At 56.1% G+C, this 16,417-nt stretch overlaps 1 protein-coding gene across 8 annotated transcripts in view; it reads left to right on the top strand.

Moving 5' to 3' along the window:
* The window catches only part of ELN (elastin), a 93,254-nt gene that overhangs the window by 26,568 nt on the left and 50,269 nt on the right, over positions 1-16,417 (top strand). For 6 of the 8 annotated variants that reach the window (XM_075073957.1, XM_075073954.1, XM_075073951.1 and 3 more), the window contains exons 6-12: positions 1,321-1,404; positions 2,084-2,152; positions 2,288-2,356; positions 2,437-2,484; positions 9,055-9,126; positions 9,502-9,531; positions 9,799-9,870. In XM_075073957.1, coding sequence (XP_074930058.1) covers positions 1,321-1,404; positions 2,084-2,152; positions 2,288-2,356; positions 2,437-2,484; positions 9,055-9,126; positions 9,502-9,531; positions 9,799-9,870 — 444 coding nt within the window. The remainder of the gene's footprint in view (positions 1-1,320; positions 1,405-2,083; positions 2,153-2,287; positions 2,357-2,436; positions 2,485-9,054; positions 9,127-9,501; positions 9,532-9,798; positions 9,871-16,417) is intronic. The other 2 variants (XM_075073952.1, XM_075073953.1) reach the window with 2 other exon arrangements.

Here is a 16,417-nt window from a genome sequence, read left to right as displayed (position 1 = left end):
CAAGGCTGCCAAGGGGGTTGGACAACCTCGCAGTGCATGGGGTTTGGGGAGCCAGGCTTCCTCACAGCTGTGGGGTCCAGGGAGCTGGGGTTGTTCCCAGCCTTGAGCAATGGGGATTCAGCCTCAGCCCCCTCATCAGGGTCAGAGCCCCATTGTGCCAGGCACTCCAGGTCTGGCTTCCACTTCACGGGCACGAACACATGGGGAAGGGAGCAGGGATGGAGCCCACCTTTCAGGGACCCACAGGACAGCTGGATGCTCCACACCATCTCGGGATCTTTTAACTGTCTGCAGCCCAGCTTGGCTGTGGTTGGCCAGCCGGGTCCCTACCAGGGGCTGCATGGAGCAGAGGGTGAGGGTGCCAAGGGATAAGGCAGAGAGCATGGAGGAGAGCGCAAAGATATTTGTGGTGCAGGGGGTCAAGGCTGGCATGAGGAGAAACGTGGTCAGAGACATGGGCCAACAGGTACAGAGGGGCAGAGCTGGGCAGGGGATGCGGTGGAAGTTAAAGAGTCTGGGCAAACATCAAAAAGGGGAGAAAATGATCGTATAAGAGCAAGGAGGAACAGTCTTCTCACTCCAGCACCCCCCCTGCTATCCCATCCCAGGGCTCCCCCCATAGATCTACTGAGACACCTTAATCCTGACCCCAGCTGTCCCAGTCTGGGGCTCCCCCAACAGCTCTGTCAGTGCCCACCCTCTTCCTGCCCTGCAGTCCCACCCCTGGGCTCCCCTACACAGTTCAGCTGATGCTGAGACCTTGCTTTCACTCCAGTCTGCTTGGAGCATGGACGCACTAGGAAACTCACAGCCACACTAGCATGAGTCCTCCAAGGAGGCGATCCCGCTCCCTCCACATGGGCTCAACTCGACGCCTGCTGATGGGTGCCCTGGAGACCCACTGGGGATGGAGTCGAGCCCCTGTGGGCCCTGGCAACCATTTGCTTGATGACTCTCAGAATACTGCTGCTGTATGACTCCAAGCACACGGCCCCGATTTACAGGGGCGCCCATCTCTGACCAGGCAGCAGGGCAGAGACATGGCCAAGTCTCCAGGTTGGGGATGAGGGGAGGCTGCTTGTGTCTACGCTCTGCAGAGCTGGCAGGGTCCAGTTCGGTCCCTGGAGCAGCCCTGAGGCCAGGTTGCCCTCCCCCTGCCATGAGTCTTGTGGCAGTGGGGGATCCTGCCTTCCACTCTCCCCCCAGCCCCTGGGACAGTGCAGACCCAGGGGACTGGCCTGGAACAGCACAGCTGGCAGTGGGGGGCCCAGGACAGGGGTGAATCCCCGGGTCACAGCTAACTCTCCTTCTCCCTGGCAGGTGGTGTAGTCCAGCCAGGTTTCTACCCGGGCGGCCTCTACCCAGGGGCTGGGCTGGGAGCCTATAAAGCTGCTGCAAAAGCTGGTGAGTGCACATGACTTTCTAATGCAGGGGGTTATCCAGGGTGCCTGCATACCCCTGCCCCTCCCTGGTGCCCACTGCCCCCCTCACCTTGCCCTCTTGCCTGGCTCTCTTGCCATGAGCCGTGGGGTTCCTGCCTTCTCTGGGGTAGGGCCTGGTCTCCAGCCAGGTGTGAAGAGGCACAGGAGAGGCGCTGGTCTCTTGGGCTAGAGCTGGCCCTGGGGGTGGGGTAGGGAACTGGAGGCGAAGGGGCAGGAGTGGGCCCACTGGAGACTGTGCCCGTGGACCACAAGCTGAGCCGAGTGCACTGGCTGGAGTTAGGAGTTGGTGCATAGGGAGCGCAGAGCTGGGTGTGCAGCGCCTAGCACCGGACAGGCTGGGATCCTGCTGCCCAGGCTCAGGGAGGCCTCTCCCTATCTGATGCAACAGAGGCTGTCACTCCTGTGGCCTGTGGGACAGTGACGGGAAGCCCACATTGGATGTCACCCATCAGTGGGAGGGCAGCGTGGGGAAGCCTGCAGCAGGGTGCCCACTGAGGTTGAACTTCCCCCACACCGCTGGAGCATATGGTCCATCGAAGCTGGGCACAGGGCCCATGGCTGGGCCTGAAATACCCAGGGATCCGGTCTCCTGCTGGGAGCCCACTGTGCACTGTGGTTCAGAACTTCCTTTTCATAACCAGCTGCTGGTGTGGGCGGAGTGGGCGGAGTCAGCGGTGTGGGTGGACCCGGCGGTGTTGGGATCTCCATAGGTAAGGTGTGTTGCAGTCCAGGGCTTGCCCACCCCTGGGCACAACTCTGACGGCTCCGTGCCATGCCCTGAGAGGAGCAGAGGCCTGCCATGCTGTCTTCCGGTCCAGTGCTCATGGCCTCTGGCTCTCCTGCAGGTGCTGTAGTGCCCCAGGCTGGGGTGCAGCCACGAGTAGGCGCTGCAGGGAAACCTGCCAAGGTACCAGGTAGGTGACGGAGAAGGCTGGGAAGGGTGGGACCATGCAGCTGGACAGACAGTCACTGCTCCTCCTTTCTTGGCTGGCAGGTGTTGGCATTCCAGGTGTGTACCCGGGTGGCGTGCTTCCAGGAACAGGTGAGCAGTAGCCGGGCCCTGGTACTGGGCTCTGCTGATGAAGTTTGTGGCCAAGGGATCCACCAGTGGCAGGGTCCCCTGTCTGTCACTCTGGGAAGGACCTCGCCCAGTCTAGACTGAATCTAGCCCAGAAACTGTGCACTTCGGACACAGGTGCAGGCCCTGGCATGGGACTGAGAAGGGTTGTTTGGGTTTGGGGTGTGGGGTGGAGAGGGGCTGTTTGGGTTGGGGGTGTGGGATGGAGAGGGCTGTTTGGGTTTGGGGCATAGGGTGGAGAGGGGCTGTTTGGATTTGGGGCTTAGGGGGGAAAGGGGCTGTTTGGGTTTGGGGCGTGGGGGGAAGAGGGAGTGTTTGGGTTGGGGATGTGGGATGGAGAGGGGCTGTTTGGGTTTGGGGAATGTGGGGGAACAGGGGCTGTTTGAGTTTGGAGCATGGGGTGGAACAGGGGCTGTTTGGGTTTGGGGCATGGGGTGGAGAGGGGCTGTTTGGATTTGGGGAATGTGGGGGAACAGGGGCTGTTTGGGTTTGGAGCTTCCGGGGGCACAAGGGCTGTTTGGGTTTGGGGCGTGGGGGGGAAGAGGGGCTGTTTGGGTTTAGGGAATGGGGGGGAAGAGGGGCTGTTTGGGTTTGGAGAATGGGGTGGAACAGGGGCTGTTTGGGTTTGAGGCGTGGAGTAGAGAGGGGCTGTTTGGGTTTGGGGCGTGGGGGGGAAGAGGGGCTGTTTGGGTTGGGGGCATGGGGTGGAACAGGGGCTGTTTGGGTTTGGGGAATAGGGTGGAACAGGGGCTGTTTGGGTTTGGGGCGTGGGGGGGAAGAGGGGCTGTTTGGGTTGGGGCATGGGGTGGAACAGGGGCTGTTTGGGTTTGGAGTCTTGGGGGGGACAGGGGCTGCTGGGTTTGGAGCGTGGGGTGGAGAGGGGCTGTTTGGGAGTGGGAGGGAAGAGGGGCTGTTTGGGTTTGGAGCATGAGGTAGAACAGGAGCTGTTTGGGTTTGAGGCGTGGAGTAGAGAGGGGCTGTTTGGGTTGGGGGCGTGGGGTGGAACAGGGGCTGTTTGGGTTTGAGGAATAGGGTGGAACAGGGGCTGTTTGGGTTTGGGGCGTGGGAGGGAAGAGGGGCTGTTTGGGTTGGGGGCGTGGGGTGGAACAGGGGCTGTTTGGGTTTGAAGCTTGGGGGGGGACAGGGGCTGTTTGGGTTTGGGACATGGGGGGAAGAGGGGCTGTTTGGGGAATGGGGGGAAGAGGGGCTGTTTGGGTTTGGAGCATGGGGGGGGCAGAGGCTGTTTGGGTTTAGCTCCTCCCAAATGCAAAGAGGCCACGGGTGGGTTTGAAATCGCTTGCTGGAATTGGTGCTGCTGTTCTGTGTGGAGATGGCCCAGGCTCCCCTAGGCGGCTGCTATGGAGGCCAAGCAGTGGTGGGGCTAGAGGCAAAGCCCTGGCGTGGGGCAACCGCTGGCAGCAAAGCTCAGAAAATGTCAGGGTGGGAGGTCGTATGGAAATCACGGCAGTGCTCTTGTCTAGTGCAGTGGCTTATATCCCCAGGGATACCCGGTGCAGTTCCCTCCGTCCCCAAGCTGGGGGGTGGGGGTGGGATGCGAAAGATCAGGGCCCTGGAAGCCTCCACCTCTGCCTGGGGCTGTGAACCCCAGAGCGCTCAGTGGCCGCTGTGAAGGGGGTGCAGGAGAGACATGGGGTGAGAGACAGCAACTGGCATTGCCACAGACCTGGCAAAGAGGGGGTGGAATTCCTGGGGACAGGGCTCCAGGGAATCACAGCTCTAATGGGGAGGGAGTGTGTGTGAGAAAACGCAGCACCCCCATGCCCTGCACAAGCCTGCAGGTGTGGGAGCAGGGGCCTGCTGGGCCATTTCCACTGTGGGGTGTGCTGGGCTCCTATTCCACATTCACAGGGGAGGAGCCCCTGGGCCTGCCCACCTGCCAGGAGACCTGTGTGCCAATGCTGCCCATGAGAGAGACATCGGCTGCAAGCTGCCCCCACAACCACCTCAGGGCATGGCTGCTTGGGCTGTTCAGTGCCTAGCACCAGGAGTCCAACTCCCTTCCCTCCCCAGGGCCACGGGAGACCCTGAACAGTCTCTGGTTACTGCCACTAGGGGTTAGATTCGCACTCTCGAGGAGAACCCCACCTCCCATCCCCGATTCCCTGGAGCCAGCCACTGCCCCCCCTCAGCCCCGCGGGGCCAGATGGGAGCTGGTGCCTCCTAAAAGGCTCAGAGTCCCATTCTCCACCCCCTCAGCCATCCAGTCTCCCTCACCTGGATTGGATCAAAACAAGAGTCTTTGAACCTGGGCCCCATCTCCCAAGCCCCTCCCTGTCCACTGGTTGTAGATGTGGCCCCAGGCAGCTAGATACGCTCTCTGCTTTAGAATGGCCCGGCTTGGTGTGGCTTGTAAGAAGGCAAGTCCCAGTGGATAGGGGCATATCATGCATCCCAGACACTGAGCGCAGCCCTGGCGTGCAGAGGGGACACATCTCTCTCCCTGCCCCTGTGCTCCTGGGATGGTAGGAATTGGTCCATCCATCCCAGGAGCACTGGGGCAGGGAGAGAGATGAGGAAATGAGAGGGGAAGAGTGTGACACTTTCCTCAGGGTGCCCAGAACCACAACCCTCTGTGTTACCCCTCTGCCTTGGAGGAGGAGATCCCTGCTGGAGCTTAGACTGTGTCAGCTCCCTTCCACGCCAGTCCACCCACCTCCCCAGCAAACTCCTCCAGACTGCCAGCCTTAAATGAGCCTTCCAGGTGACATTGAGGGAACCCCTGGGCCCGAGACCCCCAGAGACATCTCTGCAGCGTCCAGCCCCATCACTGGCCATGCACAGAAATTACCAAGGCAGCTGCCTCCAAAGAGGCTCAGCTGAAATTCTCCATCTGCCTTCAGCACCCAGCGCTGAGATGGGTTATACCTATCTAAATGAATATATGGAGATACACCTATCTCACAGAACTAGAAGGGACCCTGACAGGTCACCGAGTCCAGCCCCCAGCCTTCACTAGCAGGACCAAGTACTGATTTTGCCCTAGATCCCCAAGTGGCCCCCTCAAGGACTGAGCTCACAAGCCAGGACTGAGTAGGCCCATGCTCAAACCACTGAGCTATCCCTGCTAATAAGGAACAAGTGTTTAAATGATACTGAGTGAGAGAAAAAGGAACAGGTCTGGTTACAAACAAAACAAGAATAATTTGCTTTCTAGTGAGCAAATCTTCACTCCGGCAAGCTACAGTCTTTGCCTGAGCAGCTTTCTCACTTACTTCCAGCCACCAGCATCTCCAGCCCCTCAGGCAGGAGGACCCGCTGTGCACAGAACTTTGTCCCCTAAGTGATGGGTAACCAAGTCCCCTTTCTTCCCTTTTATAATACAGCAAACCTCAGCAACATGTTCTTGGGAAGTGTTTCCGCAGATCAGGGGTGGGCAAATTTTTGAGCTGAAGGCCACATCTGGGTGAGGAAATTGTATGCAGGGCTGGGGCAGGGGATTGGGATGTGGGAGGCAGTGTGGGGTGTGGGGGGGGTGTGGTGTGCAGGAAGGGGCTCAGGGCAAGGGATTGGGGCAGAGGAAGGGTGCAGGGTGTATGAGGGGACTCAGGGAAGGGGGTGGGGTGCAGGAGGGGTGCAGAGTGCAGCAGGGGGCTCAAGGCAGGGGGTTGGAGTCCACAGGGGAGCAGGGTGCAGCAGGAGGCTCAGGGCAGGGGGTGGGGTACAGGAGGGGTGCAGAGTGCAGCAGGGGGCTCAGGGCAGGGAGTTGGGGTACAGGAGGGGTGCGGAGTGCAGCAGGGGGCTCAGGGCAGGGAGTTGGGGTGCAGGAGGGGTGCGGAGTGCAGCAGGGGGCTCAGGGCAGGGAGTTGGGGTGCAGGAGGGGTGCGGAGTGCAGCAGGGGGCTCAGGGCAGGAAGTTGGGGTGCAGGAGGGGTGCGGAGTGCAGCAGGGGGCTCAGGGCAGGGAATTGGGGTGCAGGAGGGGTACGGAGTGCAGCAGGAGGCTCAGGGCAGGGAGTTGGGGTGCAGGAGGGGTGCGGAGTGCAGCAGAGGGTTTAGGGCAGGGAGTTGGGGTACAGGAGGGGTGCAGAGTGCAGCAGAGGACTCAGGGCAGGGGGTTGGAGTGCACAGGGGAGCAGGGGGCAGCAGGGGGCTCAGGGCAGGGGTTGGAGTGCAGGGTGTACGAGGGGGCTCAGGGCAGGGAGTTGGGGTACAGGAGGGGTGCGGAGTGCAGCAGGGGGCTCAGGGCAGGGGGTGGGGTACAGGAGGGGTGCAGAGTGCAGCAGGGGGCTCAGGGCAGGGAGTTGGGGTACAGGAGGGGTGCAGGGTGTACGAGGGGGCTCAGGGCAGGGGGTTGGAGTGCAGGGTGTATGAGGGGGCTCGGGGCAGTGAGTTGGGGTACAGGAGGGGAGCAGGGTGCAGCAGGGGACTCAGGGCAGGGGGTTGGAAAGCAGCGTGTACGAGGGGGCTCAGGGCAGGGTGTTGGGATGCAGAAGGTGTGTGAGGTGCGGGCAGGGAGTTGGGGGGCGGGGTGCAGAAGGGGTTTGGGCTCCGGGGTGCCTGTGGCATGCACCAGGGCCAGGGCAGGCTCCCTGCCTGCCTGCCTGCCCTGTCCCCGGCCCTGTGCTGCTCCCGAAAACACTGCGGCCCCTGGAGGACGGGGGGTGGAGGACTCCCCGTGCTCTGTCCGTGCCTTGCATCCAGGTACCTCCCCCAAAGCTCCCACTGGCTGCCACTGCAGTTCCCCGTTCCCAGCCAATGGGAGCTTCGGGGGAGGTACCTGGAGGCAAGGGCCCAGGGGCCGCAGGGACGTTGGGCCGGCCGTTGCTGAAAGCAGCACGGGGCCCGCAGCACCGCGGGGGGCAATCCCGCAGGGTGGATCTGGCCTGCGGGCCGTAGTTTGCTTACCCCTGCCCCAGATAAAGCTTCCTTCCCTTGTGCTTGTGCTCCAGGAAGCTGGTGCCCTGCTATCCTCTCATGCCTTTCATTAATGATCTGGAGGATGGCATGGACTGCACTCTCAGCAAGTTTGCAGATGACACTTAACTGGGAGGAGTGGTAGATACGCTGGAGGATAGGGATAGGATACAGAGGGACCTAGACAAATTAGAGGATTGGGCCGAAAGAAACCTGATGAGGTTCACCAAGGACAAGTGCAGAGTCCTGCACTTAGGATGGAAGAATCCCATTCACTGTTACAGACTAGGGACCGAATGGCTAGGCAGCAGTTCTGCAGAAAAGGACGTAGGCGTTACAGTGGACGAGAAGCTGGATATGAGTTGACAGTGTGCCCTTGCTGCCAAGAAGACTAATGACATTTGGGGCTGTGTAAGTAGGGGCACTGCCAGCAGATCGAGGGATGTGATCATTCCTCTCTATTTGAGATTGGTGAGGCCTCATCTGGAGTACTATGTCCAGTTTTGGGCACAACGCTAGAAGAAGGATGTGGAAAGAGTCCAAGCAGAGGACAACCAAAAATTATTAGGGGCTGGGCACATGACTTATGAGGAGAGGCTGAGGGAACTGGATTTGTTTGTCTGCAGAAAAGAAGAATGAGGGGGGATTTGATAGCTGCTTCAACTACCTGAAAGGGGGTTCCAAAGAGGATGGATCTAGACTGTTCTCAGTGGTACCTGATAACAGAACAAGGAGCAATGGTCTCAAGTTGCAGGGGGGGAGGTTTAGGTTAGATATTAGGGAAAACTTTTTCACTAGGAGGGTGGTGAAGCACTGGAATGTGTTACCTAGTGAGGTGGTGGAATCTCCTTCCTTAGAGGTTTTAAGGTCAGACTTGACAAAGCCCTGGCTGGGATGATTTAATTGGGGATTGGTCCTGCACTGAGCAGGGAGTTGGACTAGATACCTCCTGAGGTCCCTTCCAACCCTGATATTCTATGATTCTGTGATTCTTTCTCAATGGGCTTGTCCTGTTACTCAGTTGCAAGTGTCTCTCCACTGTCTCTGGCATGGCCTTGCTCAGTGACACTGGAGACACAGGCAGACAGGCAAACCAGCATTCCTTCGGCTAGGACAGACGTTACCCACTCTCCTTGGATTGCTTAGTCTAAACAGAGTATAGTGCTGTATTTCCAGCACAGCTCCATAACGTTATGCGTTAAACATACAGGCATCATGCAACATCAGTGACCAGTGTCACCGGTCCATATGATACCTTGCAAGATCCTTTTTGGATAAATATTATGACAACAGTGTGTTCTGTGTAGTAAGTTTGCCTGCCCCGGAAACAACTGTAGCTACAGACAGTGAGCCCTTTGGGCACTGAAGGTCACGTGGATCAGGAGGAGACGGATGGGAATGGGGAAGGGGAGCAAGACTGCAGGAGACAGGAAGTGACAGGATTTGAGCCAGGGAACAGAGCAGCCGCTCAGTGGGAGTTGGGACAGAGCAGGGATTGAGACACAGACAGGTGCCTGGCTCTCAGTCCCACAGTCTGCATTGGGATAGGGGTGGGTGCATCCTGCAGTCGGCCCCACAACGCGATGCAGGGGGGCTGGGGGGGCTGTCACTAGGGGTGTCCCTGCCCTGCATTGAGTTGGCTCCTCTGCACTGTGTTGTAGGGGTCCGTTACCCTGGCATAGGCGTCCTGCCTGGTGTGCCCATTGGGACTGGAGTCAAGGCAAAAGCCCCAGGTATGCTGCCCTTCCCCAGAGAGTATCAGGTACCAGTGGGGTGGGGGCTGCCATGGCTCCTGTGTGGGCTGGGGTGGGCGGCCAGGGCTGGGCAAAGATTATAGGAGGCTGAATTTTTCATCGTGCCACAAGTGCAGGGGGTGGGAGAGGGCACATTTTCCTGGAGTTGTCACAGGGAGTAAGGGGGACTTGGGTGAGGTGAAGGCCTGCATTGATTGTCTCAGGTCCATATAGACCCGCTCAGGCCTATATGGACCTGCATGGACCCACATGGACCAGCTAAGACCCACATGGACCAACTCAGGCCTGTATGGACTAGCTCAGTCCCATATTGGCTGGCTGTGAGGCTCATGTACCGGTTTCTCTCTTTAACAGGAGCAGCAGGAGCCCTTGCAGGAATTCCCGGTGAGTTGCTTGGTTTCCCAGCCTGCTGCAGCTTTCATTTGCATGATACATATACCCAAGTGTATATCTGTACAGCCTCAGGGCCTGCCCAGGCTGCAGTCAGAGTCTCAGAGCCCCCAGCTCTGCCCTCATGTTGCTTCCTGCTCTGCTCTGTTCTTGCTCTGGGATTCTGGACACCCCACAGACACTGCCCTGGTGCCCTTTGGCTGGTGGCGGGCTCACGGAGCACTGGGCATTCACCTGAGAGTTTCTGCTGTTGTCTTTCAGGATTTGGAGCCTTCGGGGGCCCGCAGCCCGGCGTCCCTCTGGGATATCCCATCAAAACCCCCAAGCTCCCAGGTAAGTAGCCGGACTGGGCAGAATTGGGCAAGCCTTCTCTAGCTTTGCCTTTGGGGAAAGCTGGAGTTGCTGCTGCTCAGCTGGGGGATTTCTGCTAGCTGAGCCCCGTCTTTCCCGCAGCACTTAGACCTGAGCCTGAGCTCCAGCCCTTCCTGCCATCCCCGGGGCAGCCACCCCGCCCTGACCCTGAGTGCCGGCATGTGGAAGCAGGAAAGCCCTGTGCCCAGGGCGAGCCCAGGAGGGAATGGACAGCACTGAGCTCTCTGCCAGAGCAGGGAGGGGGCAGGGGAAGGGGGAGGCACAGAGAGGCTGGCAATACATGTTACCATCTCTTCCTTTCCTTTGGATCCTATAGACTTCTTCTTTATTGTTTGTATTACTGCAGCGCTTAGCCCAGGGCCACGCTGCGCTCGGTGTTGTACAATCATGTTCATATTTGGTGCAACTTTTACTCCAGGGCTGCTGCTGGCTGATCCGTGGGTGACAGTTCTAACATTAGCCCCAAATCCATAGTAGCACCTAGAAAGTGGCCTGCCTGGAAGTCCATGAGAGCTGCTGGGCTCAGGCATCACCTAGCCAGGGACCTAGCTTTAGCCTCCCATGTGTGAGGACACCAGTCCGTGCCTCGCTCTGTCTCCCTGTGGGGAGCAGGGCTGGCTCCTTGCGCCTGCCGGGAGTGGAGGGGAACAGTAGTGTAGGCGAGGGTAATATGGAGGTGAGACCCGTCTTGTTTTACCCCTACTCCACAGGAGATGAGCAGGAAAATGCGAGCGCAGGGCCGGGGACATGTTGGGTGCGTGCTTTGGCTGGGCTGTCCAGAGACACGCAGGCAAGGGCTGGGAGCTGCTGCAGGTAGCATGGGTCCCAGCCCCAGCTGCCTGAACCCGTAGGCCCTGGGAGCGCTGCAATGTCTTTACTGGCAGGCTGGGGAAACTTGCTGTTGCCAAGGTTTATTGTGCAACGTGCTGATCCAGGACTCTGCAGCAGACGCCGCCGGGGGACGGGAGGAAGGGGATCAAAGCCAGGCCAGGGAAGCTGCTCCCCAGGGCTGTTAGCAAGGGGTAGTTCTTAAGCCCCATCTCTGAGGATAACTGGTTTCCATGGTCACAAACTGCTTTTTTGGTAGCAGCCTCCCTGGAGAGAGGTGACCCTGGCCTCGAGAGCCCCTGGTGCTGGGCAGGGTCCCAGACAGACAAGGCAGTGCAATGTGAAACTCCTCGCCAGACCAGCCAGATTCCCCCACTGGGGCCCATCGCAGTGAGAGGCAGAAATACTTGAACCAGGCCGACTTCCTCCCGCAGAGGCAGAGTTACACTCATTAGAGCCCTTCTCTTCCTGAGCAGGCCAGGCTGCTGATTCCTGGGAAGCCAAAGAACCGCTCAGTGAGATCTCTCCCAGAGCTGTCTGGCGTCTCCCCCACAGCACGGCTTCCGCCGCCTAGCCGCTGCCCCAGACTGTCTTTGATGGGGTGCCTGGTGCTAACGAGCAAGCCAGCAATGTATGGCTGAGGCAGCACCTGGCTTCTTCTGCAGCACAGCCCCACCGGTGGCCCAGAGCCCAGACGCAGCCCTGCCGCCAGCTGACCCACTTACTGAGGAGCCACCGTTAATAAATCGCAGGAGATAGCACCACCAGGGAGCCATGCTCTCAGCATCTCCCTACTCCAGGCAGCACTCCCCCATGCTGCAGGGCTCCCCACCAAGCACTGTCCCTCTGCTTCTCTGATCAGCCCTCTACAGAAATGAAGAAGCCCTTGTCGGAGTGCTGGGGTCGCTCCCCACACCCAGGCACCTGAGGCTGGGCAGGGAGAAGGGCTTTTTCTCCCAGGCACTCTAGTTTGGTGAGTGCTACTCCTGCACTATAAACTCCTGCCATTTTAGCATGAGTCTTACCCTACTGAGTGTTGTTTAAAGTCTCCCATGATCTCACAGGCTCTGAGCTCAACTTTGCCAGCTTTCCCTTGCCTGGGAACCCTCCGCATGGCTTATTTGTAAACCAGTCTCCTGATTTTATGGGGTTTGGGCCTGACTTGTTGTTTCTGAATACTTGCAGTTGGCCAGACTGAATCAGGAAACTTTTCTGGGTGCCTAAATAGGGGTCGAGGGGCAAAAGTCCCCAGGCTTGATACAGTAAGACATTTTTTCACAAAATGTGCCTCTGTGTGGGGGGTTGGAGTGGGGCTGGGTGGGGCTAGCTGCCCCATCAAGCACGTTTAACACCAGCTGATATTTTCGAAGTTGTCAGCTTCCTTGTGGCAGGAGGCATCATCTTGTGTCCTGGTGGTTATTCATAGACTTCATAGCTTGACCATTGGGATCATCTAGTTGGACCTCTGTCTAACATAGGCCGAAATAGAGACTGTCCCACTTATAAAGGGCCACTGCCCTGAGAACAAGGATTCTGGGTCTCCACCTGCAAGCTCCAGGTCTACAAATGAAGGTTTGACTCTAGCTATTACTCTTGTGAAACTCCCTGGTACATAAACTCCAGTCGAATTGAATAGGCCTCGGTCGGCTACTGTGGCTAGGCCTCGATCACCCTTTCTGTGGGTTTTTTGAATAAACAGCAATTGCTCTTGCTATGGGTTATTAGACCAGATAGCGATGACACTTTCTAGAGGGTGTTTCCATAGGCAGCAATTTTGGTGGGTTAATTGAATAGGCCTCAGTTACTCTTTCTGTCAGTATTTGAGTAGGCAGCAAGCACTCTTTCTGTGGTGGTTTGAACAGGCAGTTATTTGAACCTGTTTTATGGGTCATTTGACTAGGTACTGTGAGCCATGGGAGTTTTCTGATGAATGATATGCATGACAGGACTTACTCGACTAGGGATTGCAACTGCAGAAAGGTTCAAATGCTGCTCCCAGGGCAAAGCAGGATCCATGAGGTGTTTGGGTCACGTAACTGCCTGGGGTGATATGAATGTGTTGTTGTGGCTGAAACTGACCCCTATCAATAGAGGATCCAGAAAGACAATGGGAACCCCAAGGACTGAACAATGATGCGTAACAATGGGAAACTCCAGCAGGCAGAACATGTGAACTCAGTAAGTGTCCTGCTGGAGGACAATGACCAAGAGGTGACCAGAGGCTAGGATAAGAACTGACCTTTTGAGAAACACAGGTAAAGCCCTGCAAATCTACGGACGATTTCTGTGGATCACAGATCTGATGTGAATACAAATTTTGTATCCAAGCAGGGCTCTAGATATAGGTCTGACCTGGGACTGACAGAGAAGGGGCAGAAATTGACTGAAAAGAAACCAAGATGGTTCCTAGAGCAGGATGGTCAAGGGACCCTTGGCTTTAGCTCAGGGGTGGGGAACCTACAGCTCATGGGCCGGGTCCAGCTCGCTGCTTCATTTTATATGGCCCGCAGCAAGTCTCCGCACTGGAACCATAAGCCCGGAGCCTTGGCACCCCCCGCAGGGCTGGAGCCACAAGCACTGGCTCGCCTCGCTGTGGGGAGAAGATAAGGTCGGCTCCAGTTCCTGGAAGCGCCGACATGACCCTGCGTCCCCAAGGAGCAGGGGCAATCAGGGAAACTCCATGCACTGTCCCTGCCCCCAATGCTGGCTCCACAACTCCCATTGGCTGGGAACCACAGCTAATAAGAGCTGTGGGCGCAGCACATGTGAGCATGGGCAGTGTGCCTGCCTTAGCCCTGCTGTGCTGCCAACTGGGAACCAACAGAGGTAAGCACCATCTGGCCGGAGTCCACACCCCAAACCCACTGGCCCAGATTGGAACTCCCTCCTATACCCTAATTCCCTCTCAGATCCCACACCCCAACTCCCTGCCGTAGTCCTGAGCGCCTTCTCACACCCAAACTTCCTCCTGGAGTCTCCACCCTGAACCTCCTCCAAACCCCTTGGCCACAGCCCGGAACCCCTCCTGCACCCCAAACCTTCATCCCCAGGCCATCCCAGAGCCCACACCCCCAGCCAGAGCCCTCACCCCCTCCCACATCTCAATCCCCTGCCCCAGCCCGGAGCACCCTCCCACATCCTGAACCCCTTGTTTTTGGCCCCACTCCAGAGCCTAGGGGAAGCCCTGAGCCTCCCCATCCCTGGCCCCATGGGACTGTGTGTAGTCCACTACTGATTTTTTCTGTGGGTCAATGACCCCGATAGAAAAAAGGTTCCCCACCTCTGCTTTAGCCAATATGGACTATGCCTTAACCTTTGCTTCTTTATTGTATCCTAAAGACTTCCCAAGGTCGCATGCCAGTTGACTAATAAACACGTCTTTGTTTTGAAAAGGCTGCCTGGTGTCACTGCAAATACCTGCTGAGGTTCATTGATCCCTGAAGAGGACAGAAAGTCTCAGAACTGGAGTCTATCTTAGAGCTATGGTGTGAAACAGGAGTGCTAGAGCCCAGAGGCTCAGTCTCAAAGGTGTTGAGGCCACATGGTCTACCCTAAAGGAGGAGTGGGACCCCTTTGAGTTCTGGCACACTGATAGGATTCATCCTTGGGGTATAGCTCTGTGACAGTAGCACTCACCTCGTCTATGATTATTGGAATAGGCAGCAAGGGTTCTACCTTGACTAGGTATCAATTGCCTTTCCCATAGGCTTATTTAAATAGGATATGATCCCCCTTTCTATGGGTTCTTTTTCTAGGCCTCAATCTCCATTTCTAAGGCTATTTATCTAGGCCTCAATCTGCCTTTCTATGGTTATTTGTCTAGGCCTCAATCCCCCTTTCTATGGGTATTTGACGAGGCCTCAATCCGCCTTTCTATGGTTATTTGTCTAGGCCTCAATCCCCCTTTCTATGGGTATTTGACAAGGCCTCAGGTGCTCTTTCTGTTGGTTATTTGACCAGGATGCCTCACCTGTTCTGTGGTTAGTAGAATAGACACCTATTGCCCTTTCTATGGGTTATTTTAAAATAGAATGAAGTCACCTTTTTAACAGTTATTTCAGTTGATGTTGATTGACATTTCTGTCACTTATTTGACTAGGTGTCAGTCCCCCTTTCTATGGTTATTTGAAGAGGAAACAATCTCCCTTCTTTTGGTTATTTGAATCAGAAACCATTGTCTTTTCTATTGTTTATTTGACTACGCACTGATTGCCCTTCCTGTCCACTATTTGAGTAGACAGCGATCAGCCAATGACTAGGTAGCAATGGCCTTTTGAAGAACAGCAATCGCTCTTTGTACTGGTTATTTCAATAGGTTGTCCTCATCATCACCCTTTTTATGGGTTATTTCCATAGGCAGCGATAATGGAATGAGATGTGTTTGCCCTTTCCGTGTGTCATTTGTGTAGGGCGGGATCACCCTTTTTATGGTTATTTGAGTAGGCAGAAATCACCCTTTCCATCAGTTCTTTGGCTAAGGCTACGTACATGCCACAGCTTCGGTGTGTTGCTCACGGGTGTGAATTAGCCAGCCTCCCGAGCGATGTTAGTTACTCTGACCTAAGTGCTAGCTTGGACAACGCTATGTAGGCAGGAGAGTTTCTCATGCCAGTATAGCTACCGCTGCTCATTGGGGGTGGATTAATTAAGTTGATGGGAGAGCTCTCTCCCCTCGACACGAGCAGTACTACAGCTGGATCGGTGCAGCTGTAAGCGCTGTAGTGTACGCAGTGCCCTAAGCGGTGATCACCCTTTCTACGTGTAAGTAGCAATCGTTCTGTGTCATAAGCATAAATCCCAATTCTGAACCTTAGCATCCAAAATGTGGGTGCTTGCATGAACCCTCCAAGCTTAATTACCAGCTTGGATCTGATAGCGCTGCCACCAGCCAGAATTCCCAGTGTCTGGTGTACTCTGGTCTCCCCAAAACCTTCCCTGGGGGACCCCAAGACTCAGATGCCCTGAGTCTACAACAAAGGGAAATAACCCCCTCCCCTTGTCTCCTCTTTATTTCCTCCCCGGCTTCCCACCCTGGGTACACTAGGAGATACCGTTTCAAGTCCTTGAAATGCAAACACAGAGAGATCAAGTTTCTCTCACCCTCACTCAGAGTCCCTGCAAATGCAAGCTGCAACTGTGACACAAAGAGATTTTCCCTCCCCCTGTTTCCTTCCTCCCCACCAATTCCCTGTGAGTTCTAACTAAAAAATCCAACAGGTCTTAAAAAGAAAGCTTTATATAAAAGAAAGAAAAAGACATAAAACTGTTCTCTGTATCAAGGTTGACAAATACAGTTCAATTGCTTAAGAAAATGATAAACAGCCTTATCCAAAAAGATATACATTTAAAACATTCAGCACTACACATGTAAATACAAAAACAATATAAAAACCTATTGTCTTCTACCGTTTGTACTTACACTTGGAAACAGAAGATTAGAAAAGCCTGGAGATAGAAATCACTCTCATAGCCGAGAGCAACAGAGCAGAGACACAGACACAAGACACACACCCAAAAATTCCCTCCCTGAGCTTTGAAAAATCCGGTTTCCTGATTGCTCCTCTGGTCAGGTGTGTGGTTCCCTTTGTTAACCCTTTACAGGCAAAAGAAACATTAACCTTTAGCTATCTGTTTATGACACTGTGTATTAGCTGTTTGACTAGGCAGACATTGACCTCCC

This window comes from Chelonoidis abingdonii, chromosome 20 (genome assembly GCF_003597395.2).
Source record: "Chelonoidis abingdonii isolate Lonesome George chromosome 20, CheloAbing_2.0, whole genome shotgun sequence".
NCBI lineage: Eukaryota > Metazoa > Chordata > Testudines > Testudinidae > Chelonoidis > Chelonoidis abingdonii.
This window is presented reverse-complemented; position numbering and strand designations above follow the sequence as displayed.